Source organism: Antechinus flavipes, chromosome 3 (assembly GCF_016432865.1).
Source record: "Antechinus flavipes isolate AdamAnt ecotype Samford, QLD, Australia chromosome 3, AdamAnt_v2, whole genome shotgun sequence".
NCBI classification, from domain to species: Eukaryota; Metazoa; Chordata; class Mammalia; order Dasyuromorphia; family Dasyuridae; genus Antechinus; species Antechinus flavipes.
In genome coordinates, this window is record NC_067400.1 from 202,917,896 (window position 1) to 202,943,732 (window position 25,837).

General features: G+C 32.9%; 1 protein-coding gene across 1 annotated transcript; it reads left to right on the forward strand.

Annotated features, from left to right (window-relative positions):
- RBBP7 (RB binding protein 7, chromatin remodeling factor) lies at positions 1–24,961 on the forward strand. The gene is made up of 12 exons (XM_051984436.1): positions 1–226; positions 1,410–1,554; positions 6,022–6,167; positions 12,332–12,505; positions 13,813–13,928; positions 15,638–15,798; positions 16,719–16,845; positions 16,950–17,027; positions 18,109–18,185; positions 20,983–21,040; positions 22,581–22,691; positions 24,473–24,961. Exons 1-12 carry the CDS (start codon positions 211–213, stop codon positions 24,539–24,541), a joined length of 1,278 nt encoding a protein of 425 aa, XP_051840396.1. The 5' UTR covers positions 1–210; the 3' UTR covers positions 24,542–24,961.
- Positions 24,962–25,837: the final 876 nt, after the last annotated feature.

The window sequence follows — 25,837 nt, forward strand, 5'->3', positions numbered from 1 at the left end:
TCCCGGGCAGTGGGGCAGTGGGACAGTGGGGAGGAAGAAGGGGAGGAGAAGGTTAGTGGCGGAAGCGTCCAGGACTTCTGGTCCTGGGAGCTGGGTGACGCGGCAGTCTGGTGGGGCCCCGGCGGGCTGGCGTCGCGCGGCTAGAGCAGGGGAGATCGAGACGGCGCCCGAGGGGCCTGACGGCCGGCGGGGCGCACTGCCCGACCCAAGATGGCGAATAAAGAGAGTAAGCTGGGCCCGGGGTGGGGAAGATGGGGGGGTGAGATCTTACTCTTGGAGGAGTTCGCGCACATGTGCACGCGCGGATCGTGGAAGAAAAAGGGGGGAGAGGGCGGTGCGTCAGCCCCTGAAAGGCGCGAATAGTGCTCAGGGAGGTGCGGAGAGTAGAAGGGGGCTTTTGGGGGAAGAGAGGCGGGGACACGGTCCGGAGGTCCCTGGGCACTTCCGAGGGGCTGGGAAATAAGACAAGTGCTTTCTCCCCGTTTCTCACCCCCACCCTCGTCCTTCTGCTTCTGTGTCCTTGGTCCTGCGGCATTCTAACACCATCCCTAAGACTGGGGTACTACAGTACCCTAGCCACCCCTTGCCTGGGTGCAGCCCCTGATCTCATAGTGCCCTAGTTTTCATTTTGTTCCTGCAGATTAGCAAAGAAGGAAGATGCATATATTTTTAAAATTAAATTTGATTTTTTAAAATTATCATAAATACAGTTTCTTTTCCTCTCTCCCACTTCTTCCCATTGGGAAATAAAAAACCCTTGTAACAAATACTATGGTCAGGGAGGGAGGTGCGTGTCTACTTATTTGGGATAGCGCAGGGAAATATGGAAATGTCACCAAATCTGGATTCCCTTTATCTTGTCAGAAAGCTGCTTTCTCCATCAGGGCCCTACTGTGTAATTAAAGAGATCATCTTGCACTGCTAGGTTCCGGAGACCCAAAGATGAAATAGCAGATTTCAGCCTTTACTAAACTTGAAATCATTACCTTTGAATTATTATTGAAATTGTTAGCACTGAATCATTGCTTACATAGAGGCCAAACCATATATTTGCAAAATACTGGCTTCTTTTATGTAATAACTAAATTACTTAATATTAAAACTGCCAGGAAAGTTTTTGGGGTATACATCTGTAATAATTATGCAGAACAAAAAGGGCCAAAATAAGACAGATATGGTAAATTTTTTTTAAATCTTAAAACATTTCTCCAATAAAGTAATCACTGTAAATTAGTACTGACTAAATATATCATTCAGTAAGTATAAGTATTCAATAAGTCACTGTCTTGGACCTTGTATTGTACTAAATGCTGGGGATGGAGCTCACATTCTATTTATATTTCCCTGTTCTGAAGGTTTGAAGTTCCTAGAACAGTTAAACATATTAATTAATGTTCTCTCCTTTTCAGTGTTTGAAGATACAGTGGAAGAACGGGTTATCAATGAAGAGTATAAAATCTGGAAAAAGAATACCCCGTTTTTGTATGACTTGGTTATGACACATGCCCTTGAATGGCCCAGTCTTACTGTTCAGTGGCTTCCTGATGTAACTAGGTAACTAAAATTTAAACAGTTCAGTTAAATTACAACAAATAAAGTTACTTTTACAAAATAGATATTGGCATGAGGGGAAAGGTAATTCTTAATTTCTCATGCAAAAAAATTGCACATATTTTGTTTTAAGAATAGAGGTTAGCAGAGTTAACTAAAATTTTAGAATAAATTGGAATTGATTCATGAGCTTATGGTTTCTTTGAATTGTAGAGGGCAAAATATAATATTGTATATAGTCTAAGTTAGATATGTGGCATTGCTTTTTTTCAAAATGAAAGTAAATTTACAAAAAAAATAGACAAAGGTATTAAGGTTAGAATATAAAGACTGTGAATAAGGATACTTTTGTAGGAAATATTTCTTAGGCAGTATTTCAAAACTACAGGTAGATTTTTTTGGTAGGAAGCATAGAAAAGGACAAAGGTGAAGGTAAAGTAAAGAAGAGAAGTTGGTGTACAATCAATGCCTTTATAAGTAATTCAGTACTGAATATTTTAAAGTAGAATTTTTAGTTTCCTTTTAAATGCATACAAGTGTTCTTTTCAGCTACTTCTAAAATAAGCTGAAGTACTATACATAATAGTAATAAAATTACATTATAGGTTCCAAGTTTTAGGTACTTAATCAAAATGACTAAAATTAGACTAAGGAGACTAATAATGTATTTCATAATCTAACTATTAATTTTTACTTACAAATATCTTAAATTGGTTGTTTAACATGTCAATGTGATATAAAGCTTAGATTCTTCATAAATTGTGGTTCCTTCTTATCTCCCTACCCATATTTGATTTTAAGAATACTCTTGTACTTGAATATGTTATACAAACATGAAAATTGATTCCAGAGAAAAGAATTAAATAGTATGGTATTTTAGCAAATTATTGGATACATGAGATTAAATCTTGAAAGTGAATTGTGATGAGTAGATTATTATTTTCAGATTCTGAGTTGGTTTATTCTACGTAAGAAAATTCTGGATAGTCCTCATTGTCTTCCAGTTAATTGGTAGGAGTTTATATTCTTTAGCAAATAACTTGCTCTTTCCCTCTTGGGATTATTTTTCTCATTTCTTGTAGAAGTGGCTTATTGTGAAAGAAATAAAATGGAAGTGCCTGTGGTTTCATTTTTCAGATTTGAATAGTGAACATTTACGGGCAGTTTTGGTGAAAGAATTCAGTATGTTTGGATGAAAAGACATCTGAATATAGTCAATCCTCATATATCCATTCCCTAAGAATAATAATGACAATCAATATTTACATAACACTTAATATTTGCCAGGTACTTTACTAGTATTATCGCATCAGATTCTTATAACCTTGGAAGGTAAGTGCTATTGTTATCCCCTTAATGTAGTGAGTGAGGCCAGATTTAGATTCAGATCTTCCTGATTCCAGGCCCAGAACTCCATCTAGTATACCATCTAGTGGATAAATGAGTTGTTATATTAATGTTTTGGAACCTAATAGAAAATGATTTCATTCGGCCTGTTCCTTGTTTTTCCTTACAGACAGAACTGACAAAGTAGTAAAAATCTGCTTGTTGGTAGTAGATTGTTGAGGTTATTATTTATCCATTTTAGATAATTAAGGAGATGATTGGATGGTTGGGAGATAACATTGTGAGATAACATTATTTCTCTGTTACCCCCATTGACATATAATACTAGAGGTTAATTTCATACCTTTTTTCCAGCCCTTGAGGAGTCTAGTTAATTTGTGAGTAATTTTGAAAACAGTAGCTTTCTAAAAATATCTACTAGTTCAATGCTTGGCTAAATTAAATTTTAACAAATGTTCTGTTTCAGTTTTGCCAGGTTCATTTCCGGGGGGAGAAGGGGGAGGGAGACAGAGGGCATAATTATAAAGATAATTAGCATTTATATATAAAACCTTATTTTTTTTCTACAGACTCTTCTTGCTATTGAATCCCTCCATAAAGTTTAAGGATTGAACTAAGAGTTCAACATAGTTTGCTATCACTTTCAATCTGTTTTTACTTCTTTTCACATCATTTTCATAAATGCAATTCAGTAGGTAGTTTATATCAGCAATTAGAATAGTCCTTTTACCCTGGCTTAGTTACTAGGAAAATTTTTTTAAAACAAAAATTGTTACTTTGTCATTATTCTCTTCAATGAATGTGTTTGTCAGGAAGATCTATTTCACTTAGGATTGGTGGTTTTTGATTAATTTCATTATGAATTAATTTCATAATAATTTCATAGCTAATTTCATAAGCTATATCAAATGGAGTTGGGAGCAGAAAAGAATAGTGAAGCAAGGAATGATGACCCCGTTTCTTCCAATTAGAAACTTTATGGCACCTTCATTTTTGTTTGAAGTCTTGTAAATTCCCACAATGTCAAGGTGATCTGCATTCACACAGAGAAGTACAGTATGCTCTGTGAAGATTATCTGCTATATTTATCGTTAAAATATGACATAGAATCAACTTTTCAAAGTCGTTTTCAGAAATCAATGGTTAATGATATATGCTTCATTTTTTAACATGCTTGTTAACAATATGGGTTCTCCAACATATTTTAATATACTTTTATTCTCTTCTTTAACCTGCTTCATGGTCCATTACTGGTAGTTTTTCACTTAATGGAATGGACGGTAATGGATTTGGGAAAAAAAAAGGAAAAACCTAGGCTATTTTGAGGGGTAACTTTTTAGAACTCCACATTTTTCCTCTTGACGTAACTCTTTAACTTATGTGTTCTGTTAATAATATCTGGGTTTTTTAAAAGTATAGGAAAATCCTTCCTTTATCAGTACAAAACACAGCCAGGTAGCACAAGCCCTGGGGGCTGCCAGAAACACCAAAAAATTAAAAACTTGTCTTGGGTCATATGGTTAATCATGTGAGAGGCAGGATTTGAATTCAGGTCCTTTGAATCAAAGCCCAAAGTTCTGTGAGCTTTGCTACAGGTTTGCTTCATTTTTTAAGTTGTCATCTATTTCATAGTTTTGTATATCTTTAGATTTGATTTTGGTTTTTTAAAGAAATTTGGATTTCTTGAGGCCTATTGTGTTGTACCAAAAAAGAATTTTGTGACATAATCCTTGTAGGATTTTAATCTATAATGTAGTTCAGAGTATAAATTGTATAGAAGCTGCTGGGCTACCTTTATAGAAGTTTCTCACTGACAGCTTTCTTCACCACTGAAATCATAGATCCATTCTCTAATGCTCTATTATGTGATTAAAAAACCTCTTAAATAAAAGAACCATGAATTCATCAGTGTCCATATTATTATATAAAAACAAAAGAAATCTTTTATCAGAGCTTTGGATATTTCAAGATTTTATACAATGTTTGAAAAATCACCTGTAAAGTCCAGTGTTGAACTGCTTTCCTTAATGAATAGTCACAAAAAAGCCAAGAGGAAATGGTTTTTAGAAAGTAGAAGTTAATTCTTTTTAGTTCTCTACTTCTCAGGCATTGCATTGGTTAGACTTGGCATTTAAGAAGAAGTTTGTTATTAATTGGCCAAATAAGTTCATATCTGTGTTATATTGAAGAAATTTTTTTTCTTAACTCAGGGAAAATGTTTAAAAGCCTTAATATTTATAGCTAATTCTTGAAGGAACCCAATATTTTGTTATATTTTTAAAATACTGAACAACTACCTAAATGGTATTCTGTTGTCTATTGTTGTCCATTATTAAATGGCTCGTGATTACTACTTTTTCATATATTGCCCTTTAACTCTTTGAAGTCATTCCCTTTAAATATTTTCCTCCCAAAATTATAAACATGAGAGATTGTATGTATTCTTTCACCTAAAAGTTGGAGCAAAACTTTAATTTCAACAAATCGTTTTTTAATTTATTGCATATCATTTAGTGGCAGTACTAGTAGCTGCACTGATGTGGGGCATGAAGTAATTGAGTTCCCTGCACATCTTTGCTTTTTATCCTCATCAAAACTTATGACAGCTGTCACTTAGAGAACATTAGTGCTTGATAGGATGGCCCAACTTGAAGGGAAGAGTTCCAGGTTTGCTTTAGAATCATAAATAGCAACATTTCTTTAGATAATACAGTTGTATAAACATTGTTACTATATAATGTTACAGATTTGCTTCTTGGAGAGAGAAGTGCCCTTAAGTACTAGCAACATCAAAAAATGCTTCTAAATGAAACCTGTGTCAAGCAACATCTTTGATACCTTACGTGGAGTGAAATGTTATACCAGTATTTTTCAAATCTCCATATCACTGCAGTGTATCACTGAGTTATCTTCCTTGAATTTTCAGGATTTCTTGATGATCTTGAATCAAATTGAATATGAGGTTCTGTATGATACCACTGTGGGAGACAAAGGAAGTCTTGCATATATGTATATGGCTTTAGCCTCCATTTTTAGAGCTAAATTGCATTTGTCCGTAACTGGATGCTAGGATTTCTGTGATTTTTACTTTGCTTTTTTTTTTTTTTTTTTTTTTTTTAACAGACCAGAAGGAAAAGATTATGCCCTTCATTGGCTAGTACTGGGGACTCATACTTCTGATGAGCAGAATCATTTAGTCGTTGCACGAGTACAGATTCCTAATGATGATGCACAGTTTGATGCTTCCCATTATGATAGTGAAAAAGGAGGTAGGTATCCTATAAAATTGTCATAGGTGTTAAAGGGATTTTATATTTCCTGAGCACATGCTTTTATGAGAGTCTGTTTTGATAAAAATAAACTGAAGACTCTGAATTTATATAATCATCATAGTAAATGGTGATAATGATGTGATAATATAACTTAATGCTTAGACAATTGTAAGTGAATTAAAATAATATGGACAGGTTCTCTTTGTTTCCAAATAAAATCACACTGTTTTATGTACTACTATAATCATCTATTTTGTTACTAAATAAAAATAACTAATTTTCCAAGAAATAACAATTTTTAGCTGATACCTGTGTGAAGCAAAGCAGGGCTGGGACACGGGCACCCATACAGAGGACCTCGTCTTTGCATAATGTGAGTGGAAAAACACCTGAGGCTGCTGTTCAGGGAACATTGCCAAGTAAATAACAAGAATATTTTTTTGATATCTATAGGACAGACAGAAAGAAGCATAGTATCAGTGGAGAATTAGTATCAGATGAATGGTGAAGGGCAGTTGTAGAACTTTAAAAGGAAATAAATAAATAAATATGCATGAAGGATTTGGCTTTGGTTTTTGACTCTAGTACCAGCAGAGAAAACCTTTTAAAGGTATGAAAGAGTGATAATAGTCTTCTTATTATTTCTTAGCAAACCAAATAATCTTGTATTTGGTATATTCTAGCAGAGTAAAGCCATTTAAGATCTTTTAAGTCAGCTTGACATATTACTTGTTAATCCTTAGGAAGTCACATGTTTTGTGTCAAAGTTCTGTCCCTGGAGTCATCTGACAAAATCTTTTCAAATGGTATGTTTTGAGGACATAGTGGAAATTAGGATCATAGCTGTAGAAGTCATTAAGTCCAACTCCATTTTTAGATGGTTAAACTAAGATCTGGCATCATATAACTAGTAAGTGTTGGAAGCAAGATCTGAGCCCAGGTCTTCCTGATCACTAATTCATCACTATACTGTGCCACAAGAAAAGTTATATAAAGTTACTGTATAGAAATGAAAATTTTTCTCTACTTTCCTAAAGTTAATCAGGAACTTGAATAGAAATTATTTGTGATTTTTCCCATAGTTGGTTTTTAAGTTCTATCCACTTTCTCTTATCAATATAAAATTGAGATCACTTTTAAAATCTGATTTTTGTTAGCATGGGTGAACTCTTCACTATTACAGATTATAGAGGAGTTTATCTTTTTTGTTAGAGTGAGAGTTGTAATAATAAAAATGAAGAATTTACATTTTAATTGAAAGTAATTTCTTAATATATAATGATTTGTGATGTGATTTTGTGTTATCTTTTTCAATGTATACTTTTTTCTTTCCATAGAGATTTTTGTTTTAGAAGTGTACTTGATAAGAACGTAAATGAAGTATGTTTCCTCTCTTCATCCTTTAGCTGCTTACTAAAGCAATAACTCATTTAGCCAGGGATTACTTAGCCAGGAAACTGAACTATTGGGGGGAAGAAAGTAAAGAACTCCATCTGAATTCTTACTTTTTTTCTTTTTAAGGTACATATATAATTATGTTTATCAACTCACATTGACTTCTAGAAGCATGGAATTATAGAGGTGATAGATTTTTAGAAGCAGGTTCTTTAATAGTAACAAAAACTGAGAGCTACAACGACAGGGCAAAAATCTAAGCAAACGTAAATGATGAAGCCATTTAGTACAAATGTACAATGCTAAACCAGTAACTACAAACCGCATTAGCTTTGGAGAACATCAGGGTATTATGCACAGCAAAATTATGTAATCATATTGGTTGAAGTAAAAAGAAGGTAAATTATATTCTTTATGCTTTGGATGAATAAAGAAGCATTGCAGTAGACCCAGTTAAAGATGGTTGCAATAAAAGGTTCTTTACATCCTGTTTCTGTATATTAGTTTGTAATTAAGAACTATGTAGCAAATGTATTCTTTGATACCTTTCACGTGATAGACATTCACTCTAACAAAAATCCCTGACTCTACGTATCCTTGTACTGCAGGGAGAGAGAGAGGAGACTTAAAATGTAGATGAACCATGCTTTGTTCTGCCATCAAACCAAAATTGTCCTTCAGACATTGAAGTCATCTCTTCCCGCAAAAGCTGTAGAGTCCCAAAATATGCACACACAGAGGAAGAACCTTTAGGCAAGTGATTAAAGGTGTACATATAACAATCCATCATCATGTTTTGATCTTTTTCATTCAGCAAGTATTAGAGTAAATGTATTAGGCACATATCACTGTGCCAGGCTATTATAGGGGATGCAAAAGAAGTAGTATAATAGATTAACATTGGCCTTGACAATAAAATGTGGTCTGTTTGAAAGAAAAAATAAATAATTGTACAGCATTGCCATGGTAAAGATATGCTTACTGCAAGGTTTTTTTAATATTCAATTCAAACCTGTTTTCTCTGTCTTTAAAAGTGACATTATAGCTGTAGTATGTGTGTGGGGGGGTACATGTGTACGTATATATAAACACATACATATAAGGTTTGGGGAAAGAGTATGTCATATATTCTAATTAATATGAAATAAGATTTACTTCTGACCTCAAGGAACTGGTGTGCAAAATAAGTAATGAGTATTTCAAGACAATATATTCTTAAATGCTAAAATTTATAAAAGTAATTAGAAGTAGAACTTTGATCAAAAGCAACTTTGTTAGATAGTGGGCAAAAGTAATGGCATTTCTATTTTGCAACTAGGAAAACAAGACATAGAAGAGTAAGGACTTAGATAAGTCCTACACTTAGCAAGTGTTCAAGTCAAGAATTGAACCCTGTTTAAAAATAGCATAGCAGTCAAAATTGAGCCAATTTTCATATAAGACTTAAACTCTTGAGTTTAAAAAAAAAAAAAAAAACCTTGGCAAATAGAAGTTGACAAGGCATGGTTAGATAGCAGTTTATGCTTTAAAAAAAAAGATTTGAAGGTTTGTGATAAGGTGTCATTAAAAATTAAAGCATTTCTGGGTTGAATTAAGAGACTAAAGGAGTTGATATTCCCATTTTATTCTGTCCTGTTCAGACCACATTTGAGCACTGTATGTTGGGAAGGATATTGATAAACTAGAGAGCATTCTGAGAGAGGTGGCCATAATGGTGAAGGTCGTGGAATTCTGCTTCAGAATCATTTGAAGAAGTGGCAGGTGTTTTACTTGGGCAACAGACATGGGGATGAGGAGGAAGAAAGGTTATCATAGCTTTCATCAAATTATTGAAGACCCATCACATGAAACAGGGATCAAACTTGTCTTTCAGAAGGTAGAAATAGGAATGGTGGTTGAAAGTCGCAAAGCACAATTGTAAACTTTCTGTTGATGAGTATTGTCCGGAAGTGATTGGGATGCCTTGGGCTCTGTTGAGTTCTTCTTTATTAGAAGGATGCATATAAAAGCTAGTGGGCCTTGTCTGATGTCTGTTGTAGAGAATATTCTTGTCCAGAAAAAAGTGTGAGAATAGATGACTGCCAATATGCCTTCATTCTTAAGACATTCTGGTGAAATAACAGTCTTTTTATTTTAGCATTGGTACTTATTAAGTTGCTATTAAGCAATTTGATCATCTATTTTATATATATATATATATATATATATATATATATATACATATATATATATATATATATATATATATATATAAATAAAATTTTGACTGGGCAAAAGAGACCCTTCTCTGCTTCGTTTCTTCTCTAACTTTAATCATTGATTGGGCATTGCCTTAAAAACCAAGACCTGTTAAAAGACCTTAGTTAAAAAAGGCCACTGCATCCAGAGCCATCTCCAGTCATTCTGAACTACATCTTGCCACTGGACCAGATGGCTCCAATGGAATAAAAGGCTGATGACCTTGCACAACACCACTTCACTTGTTTGTCATGACATCACCTCCCTGATGTCATAGTTATCTTCAAGAATGATGGACATACAACAATTACAGCAACATCATCTATGATGCCCAGAAACTGGACTAAATCCTGACTGGATTTAAGGGATCTAGGGAATTAACTTATATATGCTTTGCTATGGTGAAACTTTATAAATATCCCACAGACTTGAAACTTATTTATTAAGGAGCTTAGCACCTGATTCTGTGTCTTCCTTTTTTGCTTACCTCCTACCTTTATATTGGGGGATTTCAAAATATGTCCTCTTAAACTTCCTAAATTTTATAACCTTTGCTTCCCAGCTATCTCCGTTCCATGCTACCTACATTCTAGTCATCCCCATACCTCCTCTCTTCGGAATCCTGGACACCTGAGCTTTCACCTCAAATTGCATAATATTCTATGTGTTAACTGACAACAAAGGACAGAGAAGTCACTCTCATAAAAGGAAGTCAAACATGTATGACCTGTTCCTAATGAAGCTGTACTGGCTCTTGGATGACTACATTCTTTTTTTTTTTTTTTTTTAATATTTTTTCCAATCTTTTGTGAAAACAAATTTTAACATTCATTTTTTAAAATCTTGATTCAAAATTTCTCCCCCTCCCCTCCAGACAATAAACAGTTGATAGGTTATACATATACAGTCATGCAAAACATTTACATATTAGTCATGTAGTGAATAGAAATACAGATTTAAAAAAAAAAACCAATACCACAAAAATAAAGAAATTGAAAAAAAAAAATTTTGTCCCTCAGTTCTTTCTTCAAAAGTGGGATAGTTTTTTTTATCACCACATTCTTTTTATTCCGGATGTTTACTAACTGTTCTTAAATTATGGCAAGAATCAATTGTGTTTATTGACCTGTAGTTTGCAGGGTCCATTGTTTGTCCTATTCTAGCCCTTTACTTTCTCTCCAGTATTCTCTATGACCTTTCAAAAGTGATTGCCATCATATTTACTAGTTATTTCATTATCCCAGAATGGAATTAACTGGATTCGATACTTTAAATTCATCAAAGGCAACTGGGCAGCTAACTGCTCTCCTGCCATGCCTATTTATTGAAGGTCAAGTCTTTTAGCTATTTTTGTTCTGTCCTTTCCATTTTGGGGCAGGGAAAACAAAATAAGCTACTTATTCTTCAATTGGATATTAATGTCATCCACCTCAAACATTAGTTCTATCCCTTTTTGTTCTCAGCTTTCTTTTTAAACCCCATCAACTGATTTTTAGCTGTAGTAACCTACATATTGATATTATTATTATTTCCAGGATAATTATTATAGGATATTATTATAGGATAATCCCACATTTTCCCTGATTTTTTAAAAATTTAAAATATTTTTCTACTTGATTAAAAACAATTTTAAAGTTTTTTTTTTATTATTTTAAATTCCAAATTTCCTCTCTCCTTTGCCCCCCCCCCATTAAGAACATAAGCAATTTTTGACATAGGCTATATATGTGTAATAATGTAAAATATTGTCATAATGTTATAAGAGGAAATACACAAAAAAGGAAAACAATAGTATGAGTTGGTTTGCATTTACATTTCATCAATTCTTTCTCTGGAGTAGATTCCATATTTAATTATATACCTCATGTACATGCCTTTTAAAAACCTGTGTTTTCAGAATTTTATTCTTGAGAGCTTCTCAATCTTCCTGTGCTGATTTCCTCTGTAAATTGTTAGTCTATGGCATCTAATCAGTTGTTTCTCAGAATCCAGGGAAAAAATCTTTGGGGGAAGGGGATAGATAGCTAGGTGGCATAGTGAATAGAGCACCATCCCAGAAGCCAGGAGGACCCGAGTTCAAATATGGCCTCAGACATTTAACAGTGCCTAGCTGTATGATCCTGGGCAAGTCACTTAACCTCAGTTGCGTTAGGGGAAATTTTTTTTTTTTTTTTTTTTTTTTTTTAGCAAAATTTTAAATGAAACTTAAACTATTCCTTACTTTCACAATGATGATTTCTCAAGCTTCCTAGCATTTCTACCCCAGCAGCCAGTTCCTTCTTGGTGAGAATAAAGTCCTTGAAGTTGGCATACATGAAATATCCATCAGTGATATTTTTAGTACTAATTGTTTCAAATAATTTTGGTGTCTGGCACCAGATAAAATTTAAGGCAGACACAAATTAAATGTTTATTTTTGAAGTGTGTCAGTTATGTCCTGGTTTGAATTACTAAAGTTAAAATCTCTTAGTTGAGCTAATTGGTTTTCATCTGTTAATTTTCGGTATATTTTTCCCATTAAAAATTAGAATTTGGGGGCTTTGGATCTGTAACTGGAAAAATTGAAACTGAAATAAAAATAAATCACGAAGGAGAAGTAAATCGTGCACGTTACATGCCCCAGAATCCTTGTATTATTGCTACAAAAACACCATCTTCTGATGTATTGGTTTTCGATTATACAAAACACCCCTCTAAACCAGGTAAGTAATAATTGTTGTGTCTATACTTGTAGTGGTTTATTTGTTTTGTTTCATTTCATTTTATTTTATTTATATCCAATGCAGAATTTTTGACTATTTAAAAGGAAATTCAAATGAACATTTCTAAAAGTTAATTAAAAAGGGGGAATGGGACAATGTTCTTTTAAAAAATAATAATAAGAGCTATTAAATTATGGAATTTAGAAAATAATACTTTTAAAAGATAAATGTTACCCTATGACACTCAAACAACACTTGGATTATTTTGTTAGTAAAACCAAAGGTGGGTGATCAAGGATAGTGAAAAAACTTGAAACCTTGATGTAGGAGGTATGACTGAAAGAATTGGAGACAGCTTCAAGGAGATTGGACAGACTTAGGATAACAGGATTTTAGCGTTAGAAGGGATCTCAAAGGTTATTTTGTTCAGCCTCTTCCTAGAATGAAATAAACTCAGGGCCCTGGAAGTTGAAATGAATTTTCTTTAGTTACATAGTAATTTAGTGGCAGAAGGCAAATGCGATCTTCAGATATTTAAATTGTTTTGCTTTGTTTTGTTTTAAGAGGCATGTTCTAAGACAAAAATGTTTACCAAAAAAGAAAAATTATGATTTTTTTTTTTTAACACAAGCAAGGTTGTTCAGAGATGAAATAGACTACCTTGTGAAGTAATGACCTTATTTATCTGGCAGTAAGTCTCAAGTAGAGGACTATTTGACAAGGATTTTGTGGCTGGTATCCCTTCAATTGGTTAGAACATTGGACCAGATGACTTCTAAAGTCCTTGGTAACTTTTTTAAAATTCCATATGAGAGGTCTATAAGAATATGTATTTTGAAGGTTTCTGAAGTACTTGAATTTTTATTTTTGATAATAGGTGATTTCCACTAAATATTGGCAAAATAAGGTTTAAATGGGAGTGGGAAAGAACAACAATGCTATTAAAGCATATCGCATTCAACTATAATCTGTAGTTTTTCCTTTAAACTGGTTTGTTTTTAAAAAAAGGACACATAATTCTATTTCAATATATCTTTTTGTTGCTGAGTTGTTTTTCTTTTTTTTATTTCAAAAAGATTTTAGTTTAGGAGACTTAACCTGTATTCAGATTGGTTCAGAATGTCTTTTTTTTTTTTTTTAATCAGTAGTTTTCCTTCTAGGTATTAAAATAAGAATTATACATGGTCCCTATTGGAACTAGATGCAACTTTTTTTGGTGCTTAGTAAGAAAGTTTAATTTCAAGTCATTATTCTCACATGCTTATGTAACAGGTACAATTTAACATTTGTTTTTGTTTTTTTTAAAGACCCAAGTGGAGAATGTAATCCTGATCTTAGGTTAAGAGGTCATCAAAAGGAAGGTTATGGTCTTTCCTGGAACTCTAACTTGAGTGGACATCTCCTAAGTGCATCTGATGACCATGTGAGAAATTTGTTCTTCATAATCTTATGTTCAAATGGTTTCCTAAAGTGTTCACTACTATAATAAATATAAGAAATATAAATAAATGATTTTTCAGGATGTACACTTAAAATTTTTTGTTGATGATCTTTTTTTAAAAAATCATTCATGCACTAGCCCTGAAGTCAGGAGAACCTGCGTTCAAATCTGGTCTCAGACATTTCCTAGCTTTCTGATTCTGGGCAAGACTGTTGACTATATGTGACTCTGGGCAAGTCACTTAACCCCAATTGCCTCAGGGGAAAAAAAAAATCATTCATGCTAAAATCTTTCTTTCCCTACTCCCCTACCTAGTGTGCCATTCCTTATAACAAAAAAGAAAACAGTTCATTAAGACCCTCCAACCATCAGCTGAATCTGAAAGTACATGTAAAGTTGAGGAGTTGCTCCTGATAATGCTTCAGGAAAAATGGTTGACTGTCTTATGTTCATTGTACACTATGAACTTCAGAATCCCAAAGTATTTTGAGAAAATATTACGGGTTGTTTATGATGGAAAAGCCTTGAGTTTTTAAGTAAATAATGGATTGTTTATTGAGTGTTTCCAACTTTTCTTGTGTGGATATGTCGTGTATACCTTGAAATATGAGACTGCTAGTGGAAACAGTAGTTTTGGAATCCAGAAGACCTCAATTCACATCCTACTGCAAATGCATACTGGCATGTGTGATCCTAGGCCAAGTTGCTTAACCTCAGTTTCCTAATCAGTAAAGTGGAAATCATAATAGCAACTTCCTCATTTATTCCTCAGTTATTGTGTGAATCAAATGAGATAATTACAATTAAAAGTTTTGCAAAGCTTAAACACTATGCAAATATTAGTTGTTAGTAGCAGTAATATTAAATAAGTTCTAATTTATCTATTAGCATGGTATTCATTGACTCAGTAGTTCTGTGAAATAATCAAAAACAAGTTATTTCATATTCTTTTGTCCCCTTAACTAACCAGTGAATTAAAATAACATTCTCTTCCACCTCCCAGTGGGAATTAGGAAATAATTGGGGAGATTATTACATAAATTTGAAAAAAATTACTGAAATGCTATTTTCTTATCAGTGGATCCTCTAGCCCAAGGGATTTCTTAACCTTCTGACTGTCTAGTAAATCCTATGGACCCTTTTGCAGAATGTTTTTAAGTACAAACAATTTATAAGATTATACAAGGAAATTGATTATAATAAAATAACATTATCTTTGACACATTATAACCATGCCTTAATCAAAACATTTCAAAAAAAAAAAACACTTTTATAACTCTGTTGCAGAATTGTGGCCATCTTCCAGATCCTGCTCTAGGAACTTTTATGACATATGATTGGTAGAAAGCCTTGAGTTTGATACTCTAGAAATTTTAAGTGATTCCCTTTTGCCTCTAAGAGAAAATACAAACTTGTCATTTAAAGCCCTCTGCAGAATGATTTCAACATATCTTTTTTTTTTTTTTTTTTTTTTTCTGTTGTATAAATTGGGCTTCTAGACATGCTTTGACTTCATCATTCTGTTTTACCAAGCCTTCCCAGAGTTGTTGCTTGTGTTTGGCTGGCAAGCAGTTTCCTCCCAAAAAGATTAATGGCCTTCAAAGATCAATTATGTAGTAAATTTTTAGGGATTTTTTTTTTTTTGAGTATTTTTACTCATTTCTTATGGATGTGTATTGTTTTCTTTTCAGACTGTCTGTTTATGGGATATAAATGCAGGCCCAAAGGAAGGCAAAATTGTTGATGCCAAAGCAATCTTTACTGGTCATTCTGCTGTTGTAGAAGATGTGGCATGGCATCTACTGCACGAATCATTGTTTGGATCTGTTGCTGACGACCAGAAACTTATGATGTAAGGTGGATCTAATTTGGTTTGAGATTTTTTTTTTTCCTTGTTGTTAACAGATAATATAAATGTGAATGAACTTTTGGACTGCAGTTAAATATTTCAATTCTGTTCAGATCACAGAACTGCTATTTGCTGCATATGTGAATTTGACCAAATCTCTTAACTTTTCTACATTTTAATTTTCTTATTAAAGTAAATTGAAAAGGTAGTATTGTCATCTCTAAATTGAGCAGATTTTCTTCCAGCTCTGAATCTGTGGTCCTATCTGCTTTTGAGTAGAGTTAAATGTATAGAGGGAGGGACTAAGAAAAAAACAAAGCACTTAACCAAGAAGTTCATTCTACTTTCCAAGGTAGGATTTACAGTCAGGAATTAGATCTTACGATTTTTCTTTGTGATTTTCATCATCAAGTTATATAGGATCTATCTTGTGTTGAGTGGGTTCGTTAAAGTGGTAATGACAGTAAGGAATAATATTAGTGAAGAACTAGTTTAAAATTATCCATATTAAAATAGAAATAACCATTTTTATTATTTATTTTATCATATGCTTATTATAATATACTTTAAAAATGATTTTATTGTATGTATTAAGTATATTATATACATATATACTTTATATATTAAGTATACATAAGTATTAAATATGTTTATATTATAGTACATATATACTATGTATACTATGTACTTATATACTATATAAGTATATTATATACTTATATTAAATATAATATGGATTATATAATTATAATTTTAAATTTTTATTATATAATATATATTTTAATATAAATAATTTATTAAAATAGAAGTGTGTCATTTATATTTTGGGGCTAGGTATATAATACATACACACACACACACACACACACACACACACACACACACACTTTTTTTCACTTTTTTTCTCCTTCTCTAAATTACAGCTGGGATACCAGGTCCAATACAACATCTAAGCCAAGTCATTCTGTAGATGCACATACAGCTGAGGTCAACTGTTTGTCATTTAATCCATACAGTGAATTCATTTTAGCAACTGGCTCAGCTGATAAGGTATCTAAATTTTTTTTAATTTCTGTGGATGTGTAAATGCATGTCATTTTAGTGATTATTTATCCCAAAAGCCTAAAATTGTTTTCCCATTTTTTTGTCTTCAGACTGTAGCTTTGTGGGATCTGCGTAATCTAAAATTAAAACTACACTCCTTTGAATCTCATAAAGATGAAATCTTCCAGGTGTGTAAAGCATGATGAATTCTGTCTTTTTATGTGAACATTAGGCTGGAGAATTTATAAAGTCCTATTAATTTTATTCTCTTTTCTTTACAATATTTGAATTTAATTTGGAGCTGGCTTTGATGCTGGGTTCACCTATTTAGTGGTTTGCTTACCAAGATTAATTCAGTATTAATTACTCTACTGGAATAAATGTATGATTTGTGGTAATTGAGAAATTCCTGTAATAGGTTTTTCAGGTGGTAATTCAGTGACTGGCAAAGAGCTGTAATTAATTTTACAATAAAGAGAAAAACCCAGTAAATTTTTGTAATCTCTTAAATTTTATTCATTATACTCTAATTGTATTTTAGTTGAATTCTCATGGCCATTTATTGACTTTAATTATGTTGCAACTTTGGAGAATTATTAAACTCTAAATGGAGAGATATAATTCTGAAAGGCTTTCTGAACCTTAAGTTAAATATAAGCATTTGTTTGTGGTCAGTAGCTTACCTGTGTGGAAAAAATGGCTATTAATTATCCTCAACAAACATTTAAGTGCTTACCATATATTAGGTATTGTCCAAGGCACTAGACAGTAAACTAGATTTATAGTGACAGCCCTGCCCCTTCTTGATGTTCTCTCTGCAGTCTGATAAACCTGCAGGAGCCATTGAAGGCAAATTTGGAACTTTGAAAACATTCCTAAGTTCAGTTGTAGAAGAAGGAAAAAATTCTAACAAGAAAAAACAGCTTGGGGAAACTGATCTGGGAGCAGGTTCTCAAGAAACAAAACCTAGTGTGTATGTTGTGTTTATGTATCATCTCTCCCATTGTCCTTAATTTTTTTATTTTCATTTTAACTAGTTACAGTGCCTAAAATTCCCTAAATGAGAGATTTCTTTAGGTTAATTAATTCTCAAATAGAAATAAATACCCCAGGACAAGTCAAAGAGGGATATTTAGCAATTTGTGAAATAGACTGAGTAACTTATAAATGCACAGCATTTTCAATTTGGGAACTGACCATATTTTGCAGAGCATATCTTAGACATTTAGACATTTTTTAATTGCTTTTCATTTTTCAAACTATTGCTAGGTTCACTGGTCTCCACATAATGAAACTATCTTGGCTTCAAGTGGTACTGATCGACGTCTTAATGTGTGGGACTTAAGGTAATAAGCTTTTATTATAGTGACAAGATTTGGGAACCATCTTTACCAGTGTTTTTTGCCCCAGTTTTTGCTGCATATTTGGTTTTAATCTTTTTTGCATTACTTTTAAGTTCAACTTTTAATGATGTCTTTGCTTCCACATTCAGATAATTTCTGATTATATAACCCCCAACTCCAGCCATCAGCCACTGAGTGCCATTCCTTTGTAACAAAGGAAAACAAAATCAACCTATGTATTCAGTCTCAAGTTAAATGCAATTTTTACACTCATGATCTCCATTTCACTAAGAAAAACGGGGAAAGAGCATGTCCTCATTTTAGCATTGATCTTTACAGTGCTTGGTTTCATTTTAGTGTCCTTTTGTTGTTTGAATCTTTGTGTATAGTTTTCCTGATTATACTTGCTTTATTCTTCATCAATTCATAAAAGTCTGAATGTTAACGCTGAATTACTGTTTACAGTATAATACCAATTCCCTTCTATTTTCTAATCAATGAATGTACATTTTTTCCACATTTTGCTATCATTAAAAGGCTTTTTTGTTTGTTTAACTGCAAGAACTTTTTTTTTTATAGTTTCCTAGGTTATATGTCCAGCAAAGGGTATTTCTGGGTCTGATTTGGTCATTTCTTTTTTCCACATAATTCCAGATTATTTTGCAGAATGGTTGGACAAATTCACAGCCCCACCAATACCCCCAAAATTGATTGCTATTTTATTTGCTAATTTGTTAAGTATGAAAAGAAATTTTAGAGTCATTTTAATTTTATATGTCTTTTAATTGTTTGCTTTCAAGATTGTTCATTTCATTTGACCACTTACCTATTGGGTGAGTCCAGACTGCCTTTCCATTTAATGCTAGTATTTCCTGTCAGTATTGATGGCTGTTCATTTCTCCCAGTGTGTCATCTCTTTTAACTGAACAAAAGTATTTCACTTTCAGGGTACCATCAGTTAAATTAAGAAACCTTAAGAGAACCACGTAGAGTAAACCTGTAGAGAACCAGTAAACTTGTAGAGAACCATTTTTCTTTTCACTTTATAATCTTTTTTCTCACAACTTAGCCACTTTCATTTCTTAAACCAAAGAAGGACACAGAAGGTTGCCCCCTTTTGTATTTTCCTTGGTATTGTGGGTCACCATGGCCTCAGGAATTATTACCTAGTGTCCATCCTGCAAAAGGTTTGTTTGATACTTAGCCAGACTGTTCCTTATAAAACAAGTGAATCATGTCATGAACAGCTTATTAGAACCTGACAATTATCAGGCTGTGCTCGAATAGCCTTCACAAAGCCACAGTCACCTTCATTTCACTCGGAGACATCGAAAGAGGACTTTGGTGGGAGGAAGAGAGAAGAGGGACATGAAAAGCAATTATATAGAGTAGGTCCTAATTTACACTGAAGCGAAGTCCCTGTGAGAGGAACGTTGGGCCTTTGGCCACACTTAAGGTGAAATATCTTTCTAAAATCATTTTCAAAGGAAACAAATATCACAATTATTGTGAGTGTACTCAACGAGCAACTGAAGGAATAAAATGAAAGGTATCAGAAACAAGGGAAGTGCTGCTATGTAGTGGAGGAAAAGGCAGCCCAAGCACTCTTGCAAGTTGGCTTTTATGCAAAATGTTTTCTGTAAAAATTCTTTTCATTTGTGCATTTTAGTCTTTGATGTATTATGTTTCTAGACGTTGTCTGACATGTGGCAGCCACTAAAACTTAGCTATATTTAATAAAAATAAGGACAGAAAGGTCTAGCCTAAGCCACTCACCCCTATTGGCCACAGTTTCCTCTTCTGCAAAATGACCTGGAGGACATGACAGACAGACCACTGGCATCTTGCCAGAAAACCCCAAATAGGGTCAGATGTAACTGAACAAGAACAGGAGGACTAAAATGGATAGTAATGTAGAAAGGGCCTCCAAAATAGCCTATGTAGCTGTTCATAATTGTGGCATGCCCTAATTTTTCTAGAATTTGAAGCTTTTTTCCATGTTTAAAAAATAGAACTTCCTTCCTATTCCTCTCTAAGGGCCTTGTATGTTGTATATTGCCACTCAAACACTTATTTGCACAACACTCCATTGGCTTGGAGAGGGGACATTGTTCTCCATGGATAATTGATTTCTTAAGGAATTACATACACAGGAAAATAGCAGTGTTCTATAGATTCTATGACTATAATTTTACATAATGTTTTTGTGGCTTTATGAAGTAGATTAGGACTAGAAGGACAGTAGAGATGATACACTCCAATCACTTCATTTGGCAGATGAGGGAGCTGAAAATCAGAGAGGTTTGAAGGAAATAGCAAGGTTTAGATTCATAACTGGAAACCGAATAAATATTTCCTCTTTTATACTGAACTGCTGTCTGTGAAACTCTTGTTCACTTACTAATTGTTAAATAGAATTTTTAAAAAAATGCAATCAGGTTTTGATGTCTCTTTGGGGACTTTATGTAATATTCGCCTTCTAATTTATATACTTAATATATAATGACATTCTTAAAATGTCAGTGGGGCCTTTTAAAGAAATAGTTTTCACTCTGTTTTGCTCCTTGCTCCATTATTAACAATAACAATAGTTTTCTACCAGGTTCCAATATATACTATGAAAAATTAGTTCAATTTGCTTCTTAGGTAAAGAGCACCATTGTTCACTGTTCTAAAAGATAAAGGATAGTCTTCTAAACAACTTTTTAATAAGAGATGCATTCTGTGGTAGCAATTAATTGCTTTCCTTTTGCATTAATTCTAATTATAAGAATTTCTTTATCTTTCTTTTTTCTTATAGTAAAATTGGAGAAGAACAATCAGCTGAAGATGCTGAAGATGGTCCTCCAGAACTTCTGGTATGTTCTTGGTTTTAATGTTTATTTTTAATTAAATTCCTTTATACATGTCTTGCTTATTCTAGGAAATATTCAGAACCACTAAAATTCCAATACATGAGAATTTGGAAAGTCCTTGAAGTTTGTTATGATTTGTTACACTAGAGTAGTCACTGGTTTATGGTACAATTGACAACTTATGTCCTACAAGAGCTATGTTGTCCCTAATAGTTGTGTGTAATGGAATCATTTTCATTTACATTTAAAATTTTGTGATGTTTCTCATCATTTCTGATTATGGTCAGAAAACACATTATAAGTGGTATTTTAGGCTTAACTGTATTTTATCATAACCTGTGGGATTAGTGTTTCTAATAGGCAGTCTTTTTCTCTTTTGATAGAACAGAAACTCAGAAAGGTCAAATACATCCTGTCTCGTTTGGCAATTTAGTATTAGAGTTAGAACCAAACCCAGATTTTTGGATTCCTGGTCCGCTGTAGACACAAGTCCTCGACATTTCAGGAGGAATATCCAAATTAATCTTGTTTTGTAAATTCTTTTTTTTTTTTTAAAGTAAAGGCTTCCTTTATCTGTCAGACTTCAAAATCAATATCCTGAAAATTAGTGATCTTCTGTGAAATTCTTTGGATGCCTCTCCCCATACCCAGAACTTGTTTAGGACGTCATTATCAACTACATAAACACTTAATTAGTGCAAGGCCCAAATGCAAAAATGTGGTTTAAAAAAAAAAAAAACTGTATATGTGTATCTGTTGGCTGTTCTGAATGTACCTTATTCTCTTCTATCTCTGCACTTGAGCTCAGGCCATTTCTCCTTAAATCTTACCCGTCTTTCAAGACTTCGTTCAAATCTGTTCTCCAGGAAGCTTTCCCAGACCATGCCAGTCTACAGTGATTTCTAATTCTTTTTGTCTATCATTTATTTGTGACACATTTCTTGTTTCACTTTATGTACGTATACCTTCTGTCACTGTGTTATAAAGTAAAGACTGCTGTGTGCATTGGAACACTGTTTCCCATGTTTCTGGAAGAAACAGTCATTCACCTTCTTTGATGACTAATCTCTAAAATAAAATGACCGTTTCCAGTCCTGACCTTTGCCTTCCAGTGGTGCTGGTTTACAAGTTATCAGATTGTGCTGGTGCAAACCATAATATCAGAACATACCAAAGGGAAGTTCCTGGAGATTTAGGAGTATTTCATTATTTTTCTATTGTATTTTTCTATTGTGTATTACTAAATAACTTTTTAGAACTTTAATTTTATTTCATATTAGACTAATAGAACTTGATAGTATTTTATAGGGAGATGTCTTGATGTTGAGAGCAAAATAGCATGTATGTTTTAGGAACTTCTAGCTAACTCATACACCATGGTGTAATAACTTTCCCTCAGATTTTGAATGTTTTAAAATTGTGCAATAACAACTTTGACTTAGAACAGAATCATGCTGAGGTACGTGTACATCATACAGCACATTAACAAAAAACTGACGCTTGTGTCTCTATGTGTTTACCAACATTTATTTCTTACCAACAGTTTATTCATGGAGGACACACTGCCAAGATATCAGATTTTAGTTGGAATCCCAATGAACCTTGGGTAATTTGTTCTGTTTCTGAGGATAACATCATGCAAATATGGCAAATGGTGAGTACTGCTATTAATTTTTATGTTTGGGAATCTTATAAGAGTATCTTTCATGATTTTAAATGTAAGGTACCAGAATTATTTGGGGATCATATTTACATGAGTGCTTAAAAACTTTGTTAAATGCTGTCATAATAGAAAATAGTTGTTTTAACTTTTCACTTCTATATGAATTTTATTTTTGTTTACATTTTCCATTTCATCTCTTCTCTCAAGCTATCCTTGAGAGCTATAAATTTTTTAAAAAGGAGAAAAAACAATTCAGTAGAATTAACATCAAAGACCTGAGGAGGTCTTAAATGTTCCATATTCGGCCTCCCACAGAGAAGAAATGAGGTTGATTCTCATCTCTTCTTTAAGGTCAAGCTTAGTCATTATTTCATAACATTTACTTTGGGGTTTTATCATCGCTGTTCTTTCTTAACATTTACAAATAGTTTTCCTGTATGGTTTTCCTGATCCTGTTTAATTTGTTGTCAATCAGTTTAACATGCCTTGAATTCATTGTTATGTAGTAGACTAATATTCCATTACATTTATATATCACAGTTAGCTTGGTTAGCTTGGACAAAAGAATCAACTTCATTTGCTGCTTGTTGTATATTTTTAGTGTGACTTTTTGGTCAATCTTGGAGTCAAAAAAAATGGGTATTTTCTCGTGTTTGCCCATATTTTTATGTCATTTATAGTTACTCCCCCCCCAAAAAATTTATTTTTGCTAGGTATATTGGAACTCTTGTTCCATTATTTGTTTGGTGTTATTTGATATAATTATAAATATATAAATAATAATTAATATATAATAAATATATAAATAATAATAAATGTAAAAATTATAATTATAAATTATAAAAATTAAAAATTATAATTTTTTCCAGTTCTTTCCCTCATAATTCACTCATAGGAAATGCCTATTTTATGCTTTAAGAATAAAAGCCATGTGATGGTTTGAATTCTGATCACATCCCCATTTTGAGACTATTGTGATAGTTTCACATTGTGACAGCTTCTCGTTTCAATTCTGACATCTTAATGCTTCTGAGAGTCGGATTTTGTCTCATTACTGCTTGTAAGTTATACGGGGCTTCTGAGCTGCATTTCACATAACTATTTCACATAGGCCTCATCCCAAGTTTAAAATGCTTTCGGAAAAAGAAGTGTCACTAAGTCAGAATTTTTTTTTGGAAGGCATTTTTCTATCCATAAATTTTTCTAAAAATTGCTTATGTGGTTTCCTAAGTAGCCTACTAGTTTTTAGTCAAAGGAAGCTCTCAAATTTACACATACATATGATTTTATTGGCATAGGGAAAAAAATCCTCTCTACTGGCGAAAACAATTGCTTTAAAGTATACTTCATATACTTCAATATGTGTACATTGTGGGATTTTTTTTTTTAAATGAACAGCCAACACTGACTCTAGAGTAAGCCTCTGACATTTATTTTGTGACCTGAATTCAAGTGAGATATTTGTAAAGCACTTTAGCACAGTGCTAACACAGTAGACAAATGTGGGTATTCTTTTCTAATAAAAAGAGATGTAAAACTGAATGATTACTACAAAAAAAAATTTTAATTATAATTTATAAAATACAATTTTATGTTTATATGTGTAAGTTTATTATTTGTTATATTTATTTAAAAGTTGTTTCCTATTATTTCTTGCTTGGTAATAAAGACCTGTCAGTCTTAAGAGGTCTTCCCATTCTAATTATAAAAAGTGTTGATTTGAGATGATTAGTGCCAAATTTTGTGTGTAAACTTTATGAATTATTTCCCAGGCTGAAAATATTTACAATGATGAAGAACCAGATATAGCGGCATCAGAACTGGAGGGTCAAGGATCCTAAAACCTTTTATGTCTAAGATGAAATAAAGATTGCTGGATATTTGTAAAATGGCTAACATTCATTTAAATTATCATTTGGGGTTTTTGACTACTATGCATTCAAAATATCTTTTTTTGAGTGTAATGCTACATGAATGCTTGATTTCTCAAACACATACAAAAAAAATTGTATAGTTGAATTTTAAGCATTCCTTATCCCTGATTATTTCAGCACTTTCAAAGTGAGCTTACTGTACTTACTTTTGCTATTTGGCAATAGCAACAGGAATGTTATTTAAAGAGCCTGATTTGAAACTTAAGTTGCAGGGTACCACCACATTTTTCCATGTGTCCATCCTATCAAAAACAAAACAGCTTTTTACTTTTTTTTCAAAACACTTGATTGGCTTTGCATAAATAAATCTTTTTGGGGAAAAAAAAATTGCCTTGTTCTGTTTATTTACGAAGAATACAGTTAAAAAGATGATGGCCTTAAGAAAAAGTAAAAAAGTTAAAACAGGGTTTAAAAATTCTCCTCTTCCTTCCCCCCCCACCCCAAGAGTTCCACAATTTCAATGTGACACATTTTTCTTTTAGAAATTTATGCTGAGTTTTTTAAATGATATAATTAATGGCCATTATAATGGAACTATTTTATCAGCTTCAAGAAAGTGCACAGCTGCTTAAAAAGATTTCTTGTGCAACTCCTCAAGTTTCCCCTTTTGGGGCTATGTGACATGAAATCTTTCTTACAGGTTTACTGTTGTAGTGCCATAACTTAATATGTTTTTGCCTAAGGAAAATTTTTCACATCTTTGCAGAAGAAACTAAACTAAAGAAACTAAATTGCCATAGCAAGTATAAAGATTAAATATTTAACTAGACTCCAAGAAGAGAGCAGTTAACAGAATTTAGTAGAGAGAATAGCTAAATATGTTCACTTGTCTCACTGAAATTAATTTGGCATGCTGAAATTTTCAGTTTTCAGGGTAACAATACTCATAGAATGAATGATTTTCATGGTCAATTTTCAAAAATATGTAAAATACGATAGAAAAAATTTGAATGCCACCACTACATTTGGGGAACTGAATTCCCCAATGCCAGCACGAATTTAGACATGTCCTGCCTACCTCCTGTGACTAACTCCAAATCCTTTTAAACTGGATTTTTCTAGTATTTTCTAATATTCCCATCAAAACCTTGGTTTTGAATTCACTTACTTTTGAGATTTTCAAGAAAGAAATCACTAAAAGACAGTATTTGGGGCAGTTTTAGACCTAAACCTAAACCTAAAGTTTAGGTCTGACATGGCGAA